Source organism: Geotrypetes seraphini, chromosome 17, assembly GCF_902459505.1.
Source record: "Geotrypetes seraphini chromosome 17, aGeoSer1.1, whole genome shotgun sequence".
NCBI classification, from domain to species: Eukaryota; Metazoa; Chordata; class Amphibia; order Gymnophiona; family Dermophiidae; genus Geotrypetes; species Geotrypetes seraphini.
In genome coordinates this window covers 37,669,320-37,688,068 of record NC_047100.1, presented here as the reverse complement: position 1 = coordinate 37,688,068, position 18,749 = coordinate 37,669,320, and the positions used below count along the sequence as shown (strand labels likewise).

Here is an 18,749-nt window from a genome sequence, read left to right as displayed (position 1 = left end):
TGTAGACTTCCATCATATCTCCCCTCAGCCGTCTCTTTTCCAAGCTGAAGAACCCTAACCTTTTTAGTCTATGGTGTACTATCCTATCTTTTGAATGGTGGACTTATCCTTGTTGCAATGTCGGCACAGTATTCCTCCGGGCAGCATGATAGCTAAGCCTTAAAGGCTGTTGCCGCTTGCATTCTGCATATTGGTAGCATGCTATCACTTCAGAAAAATGTTAGACATATCTATTCTCCTTATAACTCTCATACTTTGTCTGGGACTCTCATCCCTCTTCACGAACTTCTCCTTATTGTTAGACATTAACGTAAGAAACTCTTGTGAGCTGCATTGTTTCCTCAAAGAAAATTGCAGGATACAAGAAACTGTATTGTATTGTCTATGCCTAGATTATGCATTCATATGCGTAGGTTAGGGTATTTTATTATCTGTGGGTACCTGTGAACCCTTCCCCCTATATATGGTTGTTGGCAAAGTATGCACCATCTTGTCATGGTGCCTACCTTTATACCAGTTTGTATTTTTTAACATGCCATGGGTGAGGGGAGGGTATTAATAAGTATGACTTTTTGAGAATTTTAAGTAATGTCTTTATTGTCAAATGATTAATTTACTCTGTATTTCACTTATGTTATGGTAAGGGTGGGTGGGACGGGGTTAAATTTTATGTATTACTGTTAAATATGAAAGAAATTCAAGTGATGTACTTAATTTCAATTGTCAATTTATTGATACACTTGTTGTAAGATGTAAAAATGAATAAAGATTATTTTAAAAAAAAATGCCATTTACATACACACATATGGCCACCTAAACTCAAAAATGATTATAAATCCTCTCCCCCCAATGTGTGTTTATGGTTTTTGTTTTGCAGTAGCCTAATAACCAGGGGAATAGGGTTCAATTCCCACCACAGCTCCTTGTGATGCTGGGCAGATCACTTAACCCTCCAATGCCCCAGGTATAAAACATATACCTGTATATAATATGTAAACCACTTTTGATTGTAACCACAGAAAACCAGTATATTAAATCCCATCCCTATTTCTTTCTGTATCCGGGGGTTGTTTAAGCAACATTTATGTGCCTAGAATTGGGATACTCCTTATAAAAGCAGACTATAAAATGCTAAGTTAAATTAACCAGGATTTTTCTTTTGTTATATACTTATTCTTATTTTTCATAGATAAGTGGAACAAGGGGACCTGTGGGAACCAGCAACATTCAAGAACATTTTTTACCTTTTGATTTGTCTGTATTCAAATCTCTACAGCAGATAGAGGTAAGTCTTCAAGAGATGTTTACTTCAGGATGTCATGTAAAGGATTACAACAGCTCCTTTGCACTTTAATTTATTACAGGTACGCTCTAAGCTTGACTTATCTAACCTTTTTCTATCAAGGGCCACATTTTACATATATTACATACAGTGGTGCCTCGCATAACGAACGCCTCGCACAGCGAACGCTGCACACAACGAACTTCATGTCTTGATTCATACAACGAACTTCGTTTCACACAACGAAGTCGCCCGAGCTGCGTTACTCACTGCGCTTAACTGCCCTCTCTCACAGCCCTTCACCTGGCTCCCTGTGCAATGGCGGACCGTCGGCTCGCCTCCTTTTATGGAGGGGCCCGGCGCCTACTGCTGATGCGTTGGGGGGGCGGAGCTACTCTCGCCGCTTCCCCGATGCTAGAAAAAAAGAAAAAGAAAAGTTAAGTCCCAGTTTTTGCCGCTGAGACTCTGCCCTCTCTCACTGTATACAGTCGTCCTTTTAAGATAAACTCAATATTTTTTATATATCATGGCTTCTAAAAAAAGCAGGAAGGTGATTTCTGTTGAAATGAAACGGGAAATAATTAGAAGGAGTGAATGTGGGGTAAAACAGTGTGACCTCGTCACAGAGTTTGGCCTCAGCAAGACCACCATTTTCACCATTTTATCTTTTTTTATGTCATCTTAGCATATTATATGCTACAGAACGAATTATTTTTTTTAACATGTATTGTTATGGGAAAATGCGTTTCACATAACGAACTTTTCGCATAACAAACTTGCTCCTGGAACGAATTAAGTTCGTTGTGTGAGGCACCACTGTATTATACTCTCATATTTTGGCACATGTTTCATCAAATAGTGGCAAAATAGAACAGCTTTCATCCAGTTGTTGTTTTTCACCTGATTCAGCTGCAAAAGAAAACCAATTGGGTTCCTGCTTCTCCACTACAACTTGGCTCTCTGCAAGCTTGAGCCATGCGTTGCTGTAAGTTTGGGTTGATCTCCATAGTTTCGATTGTCGCAAGACTTGAAACTGCAAGATCATTGTGAACCTCTGGAACTGCAAGCTCATGCTTATAAAGAGACGAGTAATGGTGAGGAAGCAGAAATACTGCTATAAGCACGACAAGAGGCGCCTGAGAAAAACACTTGGTGGGCTGGGCCATAGGAAGAACAAGCCTGCTCTAAGCTAATCGTGACATTAGTTCTGATTGCCAGATTCATGTTTCTCCTATTTCTTGAACAAGTGGAATGTATAAATATTTGTACTTAAAAATCTGGAGGTTAAAAATGTACAGGTTTTTTTTTTTTTTTTTTTTTTTTTTTTTTTTGACTTTTCTTTTTTTTTTGTTTAAAAATCTTTATTCATTTTTTATGTTACAACAAGTGTTACAAATAAACTCAATAGAAACTTAAATACACACTTGAATAACTCATATATTAATATCAAATTTAACATTAATATAATAATCCCCTGTCCCACCCTCCTTCCCAATCAATAATACATTAATCAATTTTATTGTACATTCTTTGAATATTAATTTAGTATGTAATAATCAAAATTGAAAAACCCACCCCATTTCCCTCTTTACAATTATCTTATCATGGGAAAAGTTCATTAGAGAAATCATGTTAACGGTCTTCAAATATTTCCAGTTTTATTTATGGGAAAAATTATCCTTCTTTACAAAAATCGGTTAATGGTCCCCATATTTTTTTAAATTTATTCATGTATCCTTTGTGTGTTGCAATAGCGTGTTCCATTTTATATATGTGGCATACCGAATTCCACCAGAACATATAATTCAATCTATCATGTTGTTTCCAATTGAATGTAATTTGTTGTATTGCAATTCCAGTTAAAATAAATAAAAGTTTGTTATTACTGGATGAAATTTGACTTTTTGCTCTCATAGTTGTTCCAAATAATATAGTATCATATGTCAAGGCTACTGGATTTTCTAACAATCTGTTAATTTGGGGCCAAATTGATTTCCAGAATGATAGGATAAATGGACAAAAGAATAAAAGATGATCTAATGTCCCAATTTCAATATGACAGTGCCAGCATCTATTAGATCTTGAACTATCTATTTTTTGTAAACGAGTAGGGGTCCAAAAAGCTCTATGAAGAAGAAAAAACCAAGTTTGTCTCATAGATGCTGACACCGTACATTTTAGCCTCCAAGACCAAAGTCGTGGCCATTGAGATGCACTAATTTGGTGTTTTATCTCAATGCTCCAAATGTCTCTAAGACCATTTTTTGGTTTTTTATTTATATATCCGGATATTAATTTATACCACTGTGCGGCTTTGTGACCTATTGAGTCCATCTGGAAACATAAGAATTCCAAACTGTGATATTTAGCAAGATCTTTCCATTCAGGGAACCCTTTCTGAATAGATTGCTTCAATTGCAACCATTTAAAATATTGTGTTTTATTGAGACCAAATTTTTGTTGCAATTGTGAAAACTCCAGCAATTTATCATTATTAATTACATCATCCAAAGTGCGAATGCCTGCTATCATCCAATGTTTCCAGATGACTTTAAAACCGCCAATTTTGATCTTGGGGTTTAGCCATATAGTTTGGTTGGTTGATTTACTAATTGGAATTTGAGTAAGATTACTTATGTATTTTAGAGTTTTCCAGGTATCCATAAATATTTTATGATCTTTGTATAACCTTGGCATCTTGATACTAATTACATGATTAAGACGTAATGGAAACATAAGTCTCCATTCTAGCCAAAACCAATCTGGAGTATTATCTGTGGGTTCTGGGAGGATCCAATACATACCATGACGTAAGATATAGGCTTGATGATACCTATAAAAATTGGGAAAATTTACCCCTCCCTCCTTAATTGGTCTTTGTAATGACGCTAGAGCAATTCTTGGTTTTTTATTAAGCCATATAAATTTTGTCAAAGTCCTATTAATTTTTGTATAAAACGAATCTTGAAAGAAAGCTGGTATCATCCCCATTTGGTAACATACTACCGGTAAAATCATCATTTTTACCGTTTGTACTCTTCCCCACCAAGATAAGTGCAAAGGATTCCATTGCTCACACATTTCTGTTACTTTTTGTAATAAGCATTTTTCATTAATTTTCATTGTTTCGTCTACTGTTTTTGTTATTAAAATTCCAAGGTATTTAATATATTCTTCCTTCCAAACAAAAGGGAATGTATCAAATAAACCTTTTGTACAATGTATATTTAGTGGAAGAATTTCTGATTTATTCCAATTAATTTTATATCCTGAAAAATTTCCAAATTTCTCAATCAATTCAAGTAGATGTGGAATGGTGGATTCTGGATTCTTCAGATATAGTAATAAATCATCTGCGTAAGCAGATATCTTATATTCTTTATCTGAATGAGGTATACCCTGTATCTCCTTAGCTTGTTGGATAGCTAATATTAAGGGTTCTAAAACAATATCAAACAGCAAAGGGGATAAGGGACATCCTTGTCTAACTCCTCTCTGTAGATTAAATTTTTCTGAAAACGTATTATTAATATATAGTCTAGCAGAAGGGGAGCTATACATTGTTTGTATCATTTGTATAAATCCAGGACCTATACCAAACCATTCCATTGCTTGATACATAAAAGGCCATTCTACTCTATCAAAGGCCTTTTCTGCATCTAATGAAATTGCAAAAGTAGGTTCATTCATTTTCTTTGTTAAATATAACATATGGAATGTTAATCTGGTATTGTGAGATGAATGTCTTTGAGCAACGAATCCTGTTTGATGCATACCTATTATATGGGGGAGAGCTTTAGCTAATCTTAACGCAAGTATTTTTGCTAATAATTTTCCATCTACATTTATTAAAGATATTGGTCTATAGTTTGATACCAAAGTGGGATCTTTATTGGACTTTGGCAAAACAATAGTCAAAGATTCTGCTATAGTGCCTTTAATACAACCTTTATTGAGTTGATATTGATAGAGATTTAATAAATAGGGTAATAAAAAGTTTTGAAATGTTTTATAAAATTCCACTGTATATCCATCACCACCTGGAGCGGATCCAACTCTAAGGGACTTCAAAGCTGTTCCTAATTCTTTTAGTGATATTGGTTCTTCCAAACTTCGTTTTATATGTTCAGGAATTTTTGGACCCTCTAACATTTTTAAAAATTCAAAACCATCTTTTTCTTTATTTGGATAATTTTCGGAAGAATAAAGAGATTTATAGAATTTTAAGAATTGTTTTAATATAGGTTCAATTTGTGTATATGTATTTCCATTTTCATCTTTTATTGCTATTAATTTTGTTTTTCTTTTTTTCGCTTTAAGATAGTTTGCCAATATTCTTCCTGATTTGTTTGAATTACCATAGTACAATGTTTGTTGAGAAAATAAATCTTTCCTAATCATCTTAGATGAGATCTCATTATATTTACCTTTTAATTTTAATAATTCTTGTTGAATAGAATATTCCCATTTTTCTATAAGTTTTGATTCTAAATTTTTTATCTCTTTTTCTAAGATTAAAAATTGTTTTTTAATTTGTTTTTTTAGAAAAGCCGAATAAGAAATTATTTGTCCTCTAATTGTTGCCTTAAAGGCATCCCATAAAGTTTCTCTGTTAATATCATCATTATCATTTATTTGAAAAAATTCTTTCATTTTTGTTAGAAGATTTTCACAAAAATTTTTGTCAACCAACATTGTATTATCTATTTTCCAAATTGGTCTGTTATTATTTTGATATGTAGTTTTAATTTTGATCCACACTCCACCATGGTCAGATAGAATAATTGGATCAATGGCTGCTTGTGTCACTTGATGTGCAAGATGTTTTGAAGTAAAGATATAATCTATTCTTGAAAAAGAATTGTGAACATGAGAACAGAAAGAAAATTCCCGACCATCAAAATGAAGTATTCTCCATATATCTATTAAATCACAAGATTGAATCAAATTATCTAGTCCCATAGATTTCATAACTCTACTTGGGTTTTTATCTAATAAAGGATCCATTACAGCGTTGAAGTCCCCTGCTACTATAAGATTTGAAGTAGCCAGTGGTATGATCAGTTGTTGAAGAGTTTTAAAGAATTCATTTTGGTTCGAATTAGGGGCGTATATGTTGATTAACGTCATGGTAGTATTTCCCATATTCATTTCCACCATTATCCATCTTCCATGAATATCCGAAGCTTTTAGTTTAAATGAAGCAGAGCATTTTTTATTAATTAAAATAGCAACACCTGCTTTTTTCCCTGTAGCTGGTGAGAAAAAACACTGTTTGACCCAGCCTCCTTCTAGCTTTTTAGATTCTATATGTGAGAGGTGGGTCTCTTGTATAAGACATATATCTGCATCTTGCCTTTTTAAAAATGATAGTGCTTTTTTTCTTTTAATCATATGATTTAGACCGTTAACATTTAAAGACATAATTTTAATATCCATTTATTTTTAAATTTTCAGGTATTAAATTATGTATATTTTCCCAATGTTTTAAGTATTTCATTTCTCTTTTTTCCTTTATTCCCATGATTACCTTATATATTTCCCTTTTATTCCCTCCCATCCCTCTTATCCCTCCCTTCCCCCCCTTATTAATTACGAAAACTTGGATACGCAGGTTGAGGTTAGATTTAGATAACTCCGACAAGCTATTAATAATTATCTAAAGTACTACCATTTTTTCCCTATTTCTGTATATTTTCTCTTATTTTATTATTAATTATAAGAATAAGTAAAAAGTTTTTCATTCTTATGTATTGAAAGATTATTTTCTGTATTTGTATGTCTTTAAATCCATAAGAATGATTAAATTAAATCATTTATATCTAAGAACATTTCATTACAATTCGTTTCTTTTCAGGTGGAATATTATTTTTGTTTTAATAAGCTTTCCAATTTAGCCTCTTTCCTCAGAACTGTAACAAGAGTCTTCAGCACAGGAATCCTCCCATCCTCTATACTCATTATTTTGTTATAATTCACAAGAGCGTGTCAATTAAAAGAAGCTAACACTCCCATTAATGTTCTTATAAGTTCTGTCTCAATAGTATACTCTCTAGATATCTATGATTTTAAAGTATCTGAGGCCTGTACAGATAAGAGTGAAATCCTGTGCCAAAAACCCTCATTTTATCTCTCATAGAGGATTGCCAGGTTGAACAATTGTGGGTACTAAAATTCCACTTAATAAATAAAAGAACATAAAATTTGAGATATATATATTTAAAAAAAAAAAAAAAAATTTTTTAAATCCCTTTCTTTTTTTTTTTTTCCAGGCAATTTTTGCGCCTCAGATACATTCTTTTCATATATTTTGTATTTGAGACGCATTTTAATGTATCTGAAGCGCAAAATTAAACCCAAAGTACCACCTTCAACCGGAAATATAGCAAACCAATCACTTCGTCTTATTTTTTTTTTTTTTTTTTTATAATATTCTATGTGATTGAAGGATGATTCTCTTTCTTATTATGACTCCGCTTTCAAAATTTCTCATTCAATCAGTATATTTTAAGTTTGTTGAAAAAACTTTCTTCGTCATCATTTGAGTTCGGAGATGTGTTTCAATTCAATTTCGTTCCTTCCAGTAAGTTTATCTTATTTATTCTGAGTAGAATTCTAGAATTTTTGTATTTTTCAGTTTTCTTGTTTTCCATGGAGAATGTTGCGAGTTGTTTAAGTCTTTAATTCGATCCTTGTGTGTTCTTTTCCATTGTTTTCCGTTCTGAACTATCTTTAACCGTCAATATTCTTTAGTATGAACTCATTAATTGTTTTTTTAGATTGTCATAGGTTGCTCCAGTTGATTTATAAATTCCTGTAGTTTTTTTGGATCTGTAAAATTTTGCGTTTTGTTAGCAATGGTAACCTTCATAATCGCCGGGTAGAGGAGCCCAAATCTAGCTCCTAGAGATCTTAGTTGTGGTCTCATGTCTAAAAATTGTTTTCTTCTTGTTGCTGTTTCTTTTGCAAAGTCCGGGACAATGTATATTTTTGAATCTTGGCATTTAAGATTTTTGATTTCCTTGGCTATTTGGCAAATTTCAACTGCTTGTTGATGTCTTAAAAGTTTGAAAATTAAAGTTCTTGGACCTGTTTGAGTGTTATTTCTTTGTGTTGGAATCCTATGAGCTCTTTCAATTTCCAGTTCCGTTTTAAATTTCAGTGGTAGTATTTTAGGTAGAAATTTTTCAAGGAATGCAATCGGATCATTCTTTTCCACTCCTTCAGGTAATCCGATTATTCTTAAATTGTTCCGTCTTTCACGATTCCGGCTGTCTTCAAGATTTTTTTTTATCTCTGTTATTTCTTTCCATATGATTTTGCTGTGATTCATATCTGTATTTAATTGTTCTGTAATATCTTCTAATGTTGAAATTCTATTTTCTGTAATGTCTACTCTTTTAGTTAGGATTGCAGCATCTTCCATTGCTTTTTGTAGTTTTTTGTTACTATCTAAGACAATTTCTTTTATTTGTCTTAGTTCTTCCATAACATCTAGATTTTTTTCTGTTGGTAATGGGATTTTAGAGGGTGTACCTGGCTCAGGTTTCGACCTCTTATTACTTCCCGATGTTCCAGCTCCCAATTCAGCTTTATTTTGTTTAGTTGAAGTCATATTTCAATATATATTTTAGTTTCTTTAAAATTAAAATATTTGATAGTAGATCTTTTTAATTTATTTGCATATAAGGAGCTATTCGTTTATCCAACCATCCGTCCAAGCCACGCCCCTTTTTTTTTTTTTTTTTCTCAGTATTCTTAAAGCAACTGTAAGTTATTTGTCTTAGATTCTATTGCTTTGAGAAAAATATCAGTAATCTTTTTTTCCTCCTTCAAGCCTTATCTCAGTCTCTATGAAGGCAATAAGACTCAGAGTAGTAATTCCTTTTTAGATATGGCTGGTTATTCTTTTATAGGATTAATTTACCAAACTTATTGTGACATCTGGCTTCAGTGCTGAAAAATTTGTAGCCTTCTTTTCTAGCTCTCCTCTTATAAGCCCAATCGCAGCCTCTACCAAGGAGAGCAATATTCCATCCAATATTTTATTTCAGCATCTCTCAATTATCTCAATGTCACTTTTTTTTTCAGGTTACATTAATCCTTTTATTTGTCCTTTTCTCATGGACCAAACGCTGAGAAAAACATACAATCTCCTATATCTGATCTTTCAGATACAACAGCAGAGATTGCCCAGTAGATTTACTACAGACCTTGCTTTATTTCCAGCAGAGGACAGTTAATCCAAGACAGCCTATTTCCTTAGTATGACAGGCATTAAGCGTTTCAAAACCTTTATCCTTATCACTAAGCAGCTCACCGGCAGTCCCAGACTTTGTCCATTAATAATTAATTTTTTTACGATCCAAGATGGCCGCGATCGCGCATCGAGCAACCGCCCGCAAACCCCACTCGGGGAACCTCTCTTCGAGCGTTTCACACCGCAGGACTCAAACCGTGCCAAAGAGGGGAAAGGAAGCCTCCTCTGCCCTACGGCGTCTCAAATCAGTCTCCTCCGATAATATCCAAGAGCTGCTGAGACGTACTTAGCCCTCCACTCCTCACTTCCCAGAAATAAAAACGGGACCTCTGTCTCCCGACTCTCACTCAAAAACGCACCAGGATCGAGAGAGGCACCCCTCTTTCTCCAACTTGATTAAGGAGGCAAACTTTAATTTAAGTGTAAAATCTTTTTTTGTAGTTTTTTCCTAAAAATTAAGCCTGTTTGTACGGAGCTATTCTTTCACCCAACCGTCTTCATTCGCGTCCAAGCCACGCCCCCCAAAATGTACAGGTTAAAAATGAATGTTGCATTTTGCTTTTTGTGAGCATAGTAGAAAAAATTAGTGTCGCTATAACCATGACAGGGAAGGGATGAGGACATAAGTAGTAGTCGGCTGCAAGCAGCCACTTTACTGCTGCTGACTGCTGGATTTGGTTTGTAAATCCATTTAATTTTGAAAAATTGAAGACATTTTCTCGGTCAGGTTCGTTGTAATTATTACTTGAAAGGGAAATGGGGAGACAAGGGTTAAAAAGTTGCTATGGTCAAAAATGGCAAGTTTCCAGGCCTGCAGGTAGTGATGCCATCTGTTCCAGACTGAAAACTGCTCAAAATGATTGCAGAATTGAAATTGTAGAGTAAAAGCTTTTTTTTTCCCCTACATTTACAATAATTTATCTCATAAGTTTAAGTATAAGGCATAATAGAAAAATTTCTGTCCTCTGTATATAGTTGTAGATTCACGTTTCTAGCTTGAAAATAAGGAACCAATTTTAAGCACCTACAAATCTTTATAAAATAGGCTGTTGTATCTTTAGGAAATTTTTGCATGGTCCCTGTAGAAATTATCCCTAGATTTAAGCCGCAGAGATTGTGTATTTGAGAGTTGGTGTAATGTATGCACTTATTTTTGTTAAATATGCATATAAACTGATTCTGTTCATGCACTGCCTGGACCCCTATCCTGTGAGCATATCTGTTGTAAAAATGTTTATCCCAGGACAAGCAGGCAGCGTATTCTCACATGTGGGTGATGTCATCCACGGAGCCCTGATGCGGACAGCTGCAAAAACGCTGTTGCAAGAACTTAAGAAAGTTCGTAACTGACTGCACCACGCATGTGCGAGTGCCTTCCTGCCTGACATAAGAACATAAGAACATAAGCAGTGCCTCCGCCGGGTCAGACCATAGGTCCATCCTGCCCAGCAGTCCGCTCCCGCGGCGGCCAAAACAGGTCACGACCTGTCCAAATCACCAGAAGGGGCCCCCATGCCACCTTGGTTTCCTATTGAGTCCTATCTTCCCATCAAAGTCCTAGCCCTCCGGTCTTGCACATGCACGACCTGGTCGGGTTTCTATACTTATTTTCTGGTTAGCTTTCTCAGTATCCCACGATCCCTTTATCCCTCAGGAATCCGTCCAGTCTCTGTTTGAATCCTTGTATCGTACTCTGCCCAATCACGTCCTCCGGTAGCGCATTCCAAGTGTCCACGACATAAGTGTGCATCTCAGTTTTATGTTACCGAGGAGCTAAGAAGGTTGTCTTTTCAGACACTTCATTTTTTGCCTTGCCTTCCCGCTCACGCGTATTTTTATTTATTTATTTATTTCGTCCGTCCTCCTTTTTTCCACAAAAAAAAGAAGAGGACGGAGAAGAAAAACAATGAGTTTTTCCTTTGCGGTCACTTGTCAGCGGGGCCTCTTCACATCACCTCAGCCTCTGACTAAATTCTGGTTGCGGCAGTTTTCTCGTTGATGTCTTGCCTGTTTTGGGAATCTTCACTCATTACATGAACAATGCACAGAGGACTATGTCGCAAGTCATTATGGCATTGAGTCCATTCATGCTGACTTTTCAGTGACCACCTTGACAACTTGCCTATTTTTCATGAGAGTTGCATCTTATTCATAGCTCCCTCTTTAGGTGAATCCTGACATTTAAGGTAGTGGCAGACAGGGCTAAAAGGTGCCGTTGCTTTCTACCTGCCACCAGTACCATTGGTACTGAGGGTGCCGAGAGTACCAATGGTGCCGAGGGTACAGAAATCATGGAATATGCAAAGCTGCTACTTTTCTTCTCGGTTCATACCTTCATCTCTCCTTATTATCGGGACTTTTTGTCCAGATGGAATGGGCTCTTTGGCCAATCAGTATTACAAAATTTATTTTCCTAAAAGGCCAACACTCCCACCTTCTCATTCTCGTTAGTTTGGAAGTCACCCACATGTGAGGATAGGGTGCTTGCTTGTCCTGGGATAAAGCACTGTTACTTATAGTAACAGCTGTTATCCAGGGACAGCAGGCAGATATTTCTCACAACCCACCCACCTTCCCTGTTGGCTTCTTAGCTGGCTATCTAAACTGAGGAGACGCGCGCCTATGTCAGGCGGGAAGGCACTCGCGCATGCGCGGTGCGGTCAGTCACAAACTTTCTTAAGTTCTTAAAGTGCAACCGCTTTTGCAGCTGTCCACATCGGGCCTCCGTGGATGACCGTCCTTCACATATGAGAATATTCCGCCTGCGGTCCCTGGATAAGTAACTGTGCTATACCAGTTTGCAGTGCATGCACATTCAGGAGTGACCTAATTTGATAAGAGCCCCTTTATGTGCCTAAAACACTGATTTAGGTGTGAAAATGGTTATAAATTATCCTCTTAACATGCTCATGCTGTGGGAATTTATAATTGTATTCATGGTGCAGTTTTATTTCTGACAGATAAATGATTGTGAGGCAAAACACATCCAGGGACTGACTTCTTCAAAGCCCACCTTAGCTACAATGAGCATTCAATTTTCTGCAGCATCGATGAAGGTAAAAACAGATTTTTAAAATTTTTTTTTTAACTGTATTTGAAGCCATTAGATACCATAAAGTATGCCAGAAATTTGCTGCGTCTCAATCCTAGTGACTTACATGAAATCAAAATCCACACAATAATTAGCATGACAGCATCTCAGCACCAGACTCTTCCAGACTCGGAGATGATGCTCGTTAAAACATTTGAAAGCTACATTTGGCCCAAGAGGGTTTATTATAAACATTCAATTACTGTATTTAAATTAATAACAGCTTTAAGAAACATATGAACTGTAAAAATCCTTTGAGTGAGCATGCTTCATAAGTAGGCTATTTTTAATAAATGAGATAAAACATTCCAGGATTCATGCAGTAAATGTCAAACCACACCTAAAATCTACCCAGAGTCTGCCCCTAACCATGCCTGCTTTTCTGATAAACTCCTCGGAGTAGACTCTTACCTGGAAGCAGTAGGCATCTATTTTTTTTTTTAACTTTTTATTTATAGAATTTTCATTCTTTCAATACATGAATCACATATTATAAAATGTATAATAAAAAATATTTGTATGTACAAATTCATATCATAGATATTCATCCCTTCCCCTATTAATTGTTTTTCCATTTTTCTTTCATATTAATATCTATATTTCCCACCCTAACCCTATATTACTATTATCAATGTGTTAAGATATCTGATCTCTAGAATAATTAGTCAATGGATCCCATATTTTCTTAAAATTTTTAATATTTCCTTGTTGTAAAGCCAAAATTTTCTCCATTTTGTAAATGTGACATACCGAGTTCCACCAGAATGTATAATTTAGTTTGGTAAAATCTTTCCAATTTTGTGTGATTTGCTGCATGGCAACTCCTGTCAATATTAAAAGTAATTTATTATTATTTGCTGATATTGGACTCTGTGTTCTCATTGCAGTACCGAATAATATGGTATCATATGAGAGTCCTACGTGATTTTCTAGTAATATATTTATTTGGGGCCAAATTAAATTCCAAAAAGCTTTTATACAGGGACAAAAAAAAATTAAATGATCTAATGTCCCTACTTCTATTTTACAATGCCAACATCTATTAGATCTAGTATTATCTATCTTTTGCAAGCGCGTCGGGGTCCATAACACTCTATGTAATAAAAATAACCATGTTTGACTCATAGATGCTGACTTTGTTAATCTTAATCTCCAGGACCAGAATTTTGGCCATTGAGATGCAGAAATTGTCTGTCCAATCTCAATGCTCCAAATATCCCTAAGTCCAGTTTTCTTTTTTTTATTTAGAAATCCATTTATTAATTTATACCATTTTGCGGCTTGGTGACCCAAGAAATCCGTCTGGAAACATAAAACTTGCAAACTATATTGAGTATTGAGAATTTTCCATTCAGGGAACCCTACCTGAATGGCTTGCTTCAATTGCATCCATTTTAAAAATTGTGTTTTATTTAGTCTAAATTTATTTTGCAATTGAGATAGGTGCATACCAGATAACTAATTTTAAAAACATTTATAATTGCTTTTGAATGGCACTTTATTTATCACCTAAACAAAAAATAGGAACTTTGACTATTTCAGCTTTTGTAAGCAAAGCGGTGCTCAGAACCGTGTAACGGTGAGAAAATCATGCGTCGGCACCAGTTAAGCCAACTTGAATAATTTTAGCCACCTAGATTGGCAACATACATAATATCATGCAAAAAATACAATTTAAAATAAACAGACAACGACCCATCAGACAACAAAAACATCATAAAACAAACAAACCATACATAGACCCAGCGAAACATGTGTACCAAAAATAACAACACCCCAAATGACCTGAAACAAATTATAAAAGCATTAATCAATATTTATTCTCATGTCACAAAAGTGCACACGAACAGATACTCCCAAGTCACAGGAAGTATCTCGGATTTCAGGTTGGGAAACGCCACTAACCAGTATCATGTTCTGCCTTTGGCCTCGCATCTGCTCTTCCAGAATATACACAAATGCCTCGCCATCGTTGCAGCACGGCTACAGGGTTTTTGAGCTTACATTTTGTCCCAGGAGGTCTTTTACCTTTCTGGTATTGTACTCAAGAGTTAATACGTTTATAACATAACCGTCTATAGCATATGATTGTTATCTACTGAATGTCTTTATACCCCTGAGGCAGGCTTTAATGCCAAAACACTGCAACTAAGATTGTACTCAATATTTGATATTTAACTGTTTTATTGATATATTTTTTAAAATAAATAATCATCTACTTGTTTATCCCTGGTTGATGTGTACAGTTCCGTCCCTACTTCTTCACTCTCTGATCAGCTGTTAACCATGTTCTTGTGTTTTAAATATAATGTTAAAGTAGAAAAGAAATGCACAGTCGGACATCTGTAAGTTTGCCCCCATCCACCCCCCCAGCACAACAAAAAATGTAACCCTGAGTGCAGTCCATGTCCCTGATGCAGGTGTATATTGAAAGGTGACCACATCAGGTAGTTTATCAATAAAAGCCCTACCGGTGCCTTCATTGCATCGATGGAAGCAATTTACTATAGGTGTGGCTAACGCCGGAAGTGGCGTGAAGTGTCATTAAGCACTTCCATAGATGTGATTCACATGACACGTGCTGAAAGTGTAGGCCTTTAAAACCCTGGCCTACATTTCCAGCGCTTAATCTTTCATGAAGCTGCGATTCTAGAAATGGCACCGTTGCGTGATTGACATGATCAGTGGCCAATTTTTAGGGGGGCCACCGCCAACTGTGCTGTTTTATAGAATCTGGCCCAAAGTGTCTTTCCTCCATACTGCTACATGTTTCTGGGGTGCAATTCTTTTTGCTACTCCTTACCGTTAGTCTGACTATGCTTTTAACTAGAGAATGACACGGGGACAAATTTTTCCCTGTCCCCACAGGAACTCATTTTCCCAACTCATCGAGTTCTTTTCATGTCCCCGCCCCATTCCTGAAAGCTCTGTCCTCGTCTGCACAAGCCTCAAACACTTTAAAATCATAAGTGTTCAAGGCTTGTGCGGTTAAGGCAAAGCTTACAGGAATGGGACGGGGAAATTGAGTTCCTGCGGGCATGGGGAAAAATTTGTCCCCGTGTCATTCTCTACTTTGCACCGACTCTTTATTTTGGCCTTTTGTATGTTGAATCCTGACCTCTCATTCATCGTCATTTTCAGTGGGCAGTTTCAAAATTGCCTCCCAAATGTCAACAATTTTGTCTGTAATAGTTTTTTTTTTCCAGATCAAAATATGAGCTGCTGGAGTTTATAGAATGTAATTACACAGGGCTATTTAAGGGCAAATGCATGAACATATATTTATCCCAGGACAAGCAGGCAGGTATTCTCACTAGTGGGTGATGTCATCCGACAGAGCCCCGATACGGACATGTTGCAAGCATGTCTTGCTTGAAGAAACTCAGAAGTTTCGAGATGCCCGCACCGCGCATGCGCCAGTGCCTTCCCGCCCGATGTACCGGGCGTGTCTCCTCAGTTCTTTTCTTTCCGCGGAGCTGAGAAGTTTCTCTTCATTCTGCGCTGACTGAATTTCAGTTTTTTGCCTTCTTTACCCGCGTTTTTGTTTATTTCTTTGAATTTCTTTCACTTTTATTTTAATTTTCTAAAAAAAAAAAAAAAAAAAAGTTAAAATTATTTCTTCCGGCGGTTCGGCCGGGCCGGCCTCGTGGCTGCGGCCTAGCGCCTTCGACCTTGCAGCGTCGATTTTCCGGCCTATGTCCCGGCCAATCACCGGTTTTAAAAAGTGCAGCAAGTGCCAGCGTGCGATTTCGTTAACGGACCCGCATCGACGCTGCCTGCAGTGTCTTGGTCCAGAACACGTTCCGAAATCGTGCCGGCCTTGTTCCATGCTCACTGCGCGCTCGTTTAAGAGGCGTTGCTTGCTTTGGGAGTCGATGTTCAAGATGGAGACTGCCAAGGACCTGTCTGCTTCTACGTCTGCTGAGGTTTCGCCGGTCCGTTCAAAACCTGCATCGACGACTCCTGCATCCGGCATCGTGAAGCCGGCATCGTTTGCACCGGCTTCGGCATCGAGTTCAGCATCGGCGCCTGCCTCCGTCTCCTCGGTTCAGGTACCGCCTTCCACTGTCCCTCCCGTGGTCATCAAAGTGCCTAAAGCTAGCAAGCAGAAGCACTTGGCCACGAAAGACCGCGAAGACCGTGCAGGAGGACCCCCTTTCGGTGCGGATCCCTCCATATCGGCTTCGCTTCGATCCCTGCTAGAAGCTCAGTTTGTCGAGCTTATGCAGACTATGGGACCCCGGCTTATTGCCAATATTCAGGGTGACATTCCAGCCCCGGTTTCAGGGGGCGGTCCGCCCCCTCCCCCTCCTCGTCGGATGTATCCCAGCCGGAGGGACCAGAGTATGAGGAACCATCTACCTCCTATTCTCCATGCAGGTCTCAGCTCTCCCTGGACCCGGAAGCTTCCACTTCGTCTAGTCCGTCTCGTCGGCCAGCCTTGGCAGACCAACTGTCTTTCTCATCCTTTCTCCGACAGATGGCGGATGACTTGGATGTGACTTTGGACACTGGATCTAAATATTCTAAAGAGTATTTGGACACCATGCATTTGCCTCACCCTCCGGCGGAGACTCTTCGGCTTCCTCTGCATAAACTGCTGGACCAGACTTTCATGCGCTGTTTTGAGACACCGTATTCCATACCTGCAGTTCCCAGTAAGCTGGATGCTCGATACCGCATCGTACACCATAAGGGGTTTGAAGGGGCCCAACTTTCTCATCAGTCCCTTCTGGTCGAGTCTTCTCTCAAGCGTTCTCACCCTTCCCAGGTCTACGCTTCCGTGCCTCCGGGCAGGGAGGGGAGAACGATGGACAAGTTTGGTAGACGTATCTACCAAAACTCGATGATGGCGACTCGAGTGCTCAATTACAATTTTTTCTTCTCTTCATATTTGGATTTCTTCTTGCCGGTGCTCCGCAAGTTCATCCCTTTTATCGATGCTCAGGCTCGTTTCCAGTTTGAAGAGGTGGTGGCGACCCTGTCCCAGTTGCGGCTGCAGCTGATGCAATCCTCCTACGATGCCTTCGAGCTCTCGGCACGTGCTGTGGCCTGTTCGGTCGCCATGCGTCGCCTGGCCTGGCTTCGCACTATTGATATGGATCCGAACCTCCAAGACAGACTTGCTAATGTGCCTTGTGCGGGAGCGGATCTGTTCGATGAGTCTATCGAGACTGTTACTAAAAAGCTTTCGGACCATGAGAAGTCTTTTCAGTCTATTCTGCGACCTAAGCCGAAGCCTCAGCAGTCTCGTCCTTCTAGACCGCCTCAAATCTACCAGAGGCGTTATCAACCAAGGCAGACTCCTCCTGCGAGACAGCCTGCGAAGAGGCAGCCTCCACAGAAGCCCCAGCAGAAGTCTCAGATGCCGGCTGCACCCAAGGCTCCTCAGCCTTTTTGACTCTCTTCCAGGGAGCATAACCGACGTTCTGTCTTCCCCTGTTTTTCCCATAGGGGGTCGACTCCATCATTTTTATCATCGATGGGAGTCCATCACCACGGACCTTTGGGTCCTTACCATCGTAAGAGAGGGATACTCTCTTCATTTCCATCGGGTCCCCCCGGACCACCCTCCAAGAGAGTATCCTTCCAACTTAACGCAGACCGCTCTTCTTCTCCAGGAGGCTCAGTCTTTACTTCGACTTCGGCTTCGGGCCGTCGAACCAGTTCCGTTGGATCAGCAAAACCGAGGGTTTTACTCCCGGTATTTCCTGGTCCCGAAGAAGACGGGCGATCTGCGTCCAATTTTGGACCTTCGAGTCCTCAACAAGTTTTTGGTCAAGGAGCGGTTCCGCATGCTGACCCTGGCTTCTCTCTATCCCCTCCTCGAGCAGAACGATTGGTTATGCTCTCTGGACCTCAAGGAGGCCTACACTCACATCCCGATTCATCCGGCCTCCCGCAAGTTTCTCAGATTTCGGGTGGGACATCTACATCTGCAGTATCGAGTGCTTCCATTCGGCCTTTCCTCGTCTCCCAGAGTCTTCACGAAGTGTCTGGTGGTGGTGGCCGCTGCACTCCGGTCCATGGGTCTTCAAGTGTTTCCATACCTCGACGACTGGCTCATCAAGGCACCGTCGGCTCCAGAGGTCATTTCGGCGACCTTGACTACAATT

General features: G+C 38.4%; 1 protein-coding gene across 10 annotated transcripts in view; it reads left to right on the top strand.

The window, feature by feature from the left end:
* The window catches only part of NISCH (nischarin), a 149,533-nt gene that overhangs the window by 32,807 nt on the left and 97,977 nt on the right, over nt 1-18,749 (top strand). For all 10 annotated transcript variants that reach the window (XM_033925916.1, XM_033925919.1, XM_033925915.1 and 7 more), the window contains 2 exons: nt 1,190-1,285; nt 12,503-12,598. In XM_033925916.1, coding sequence (XP_033781807.1) covers nt 1,190-1,285; nt 12,503-12,598 — 192 coding nt within the window. The remainder of the gene's footprint in view (nt 1-1,189; nt 1,286-12,502; nt 12,599-18,749) is intronic.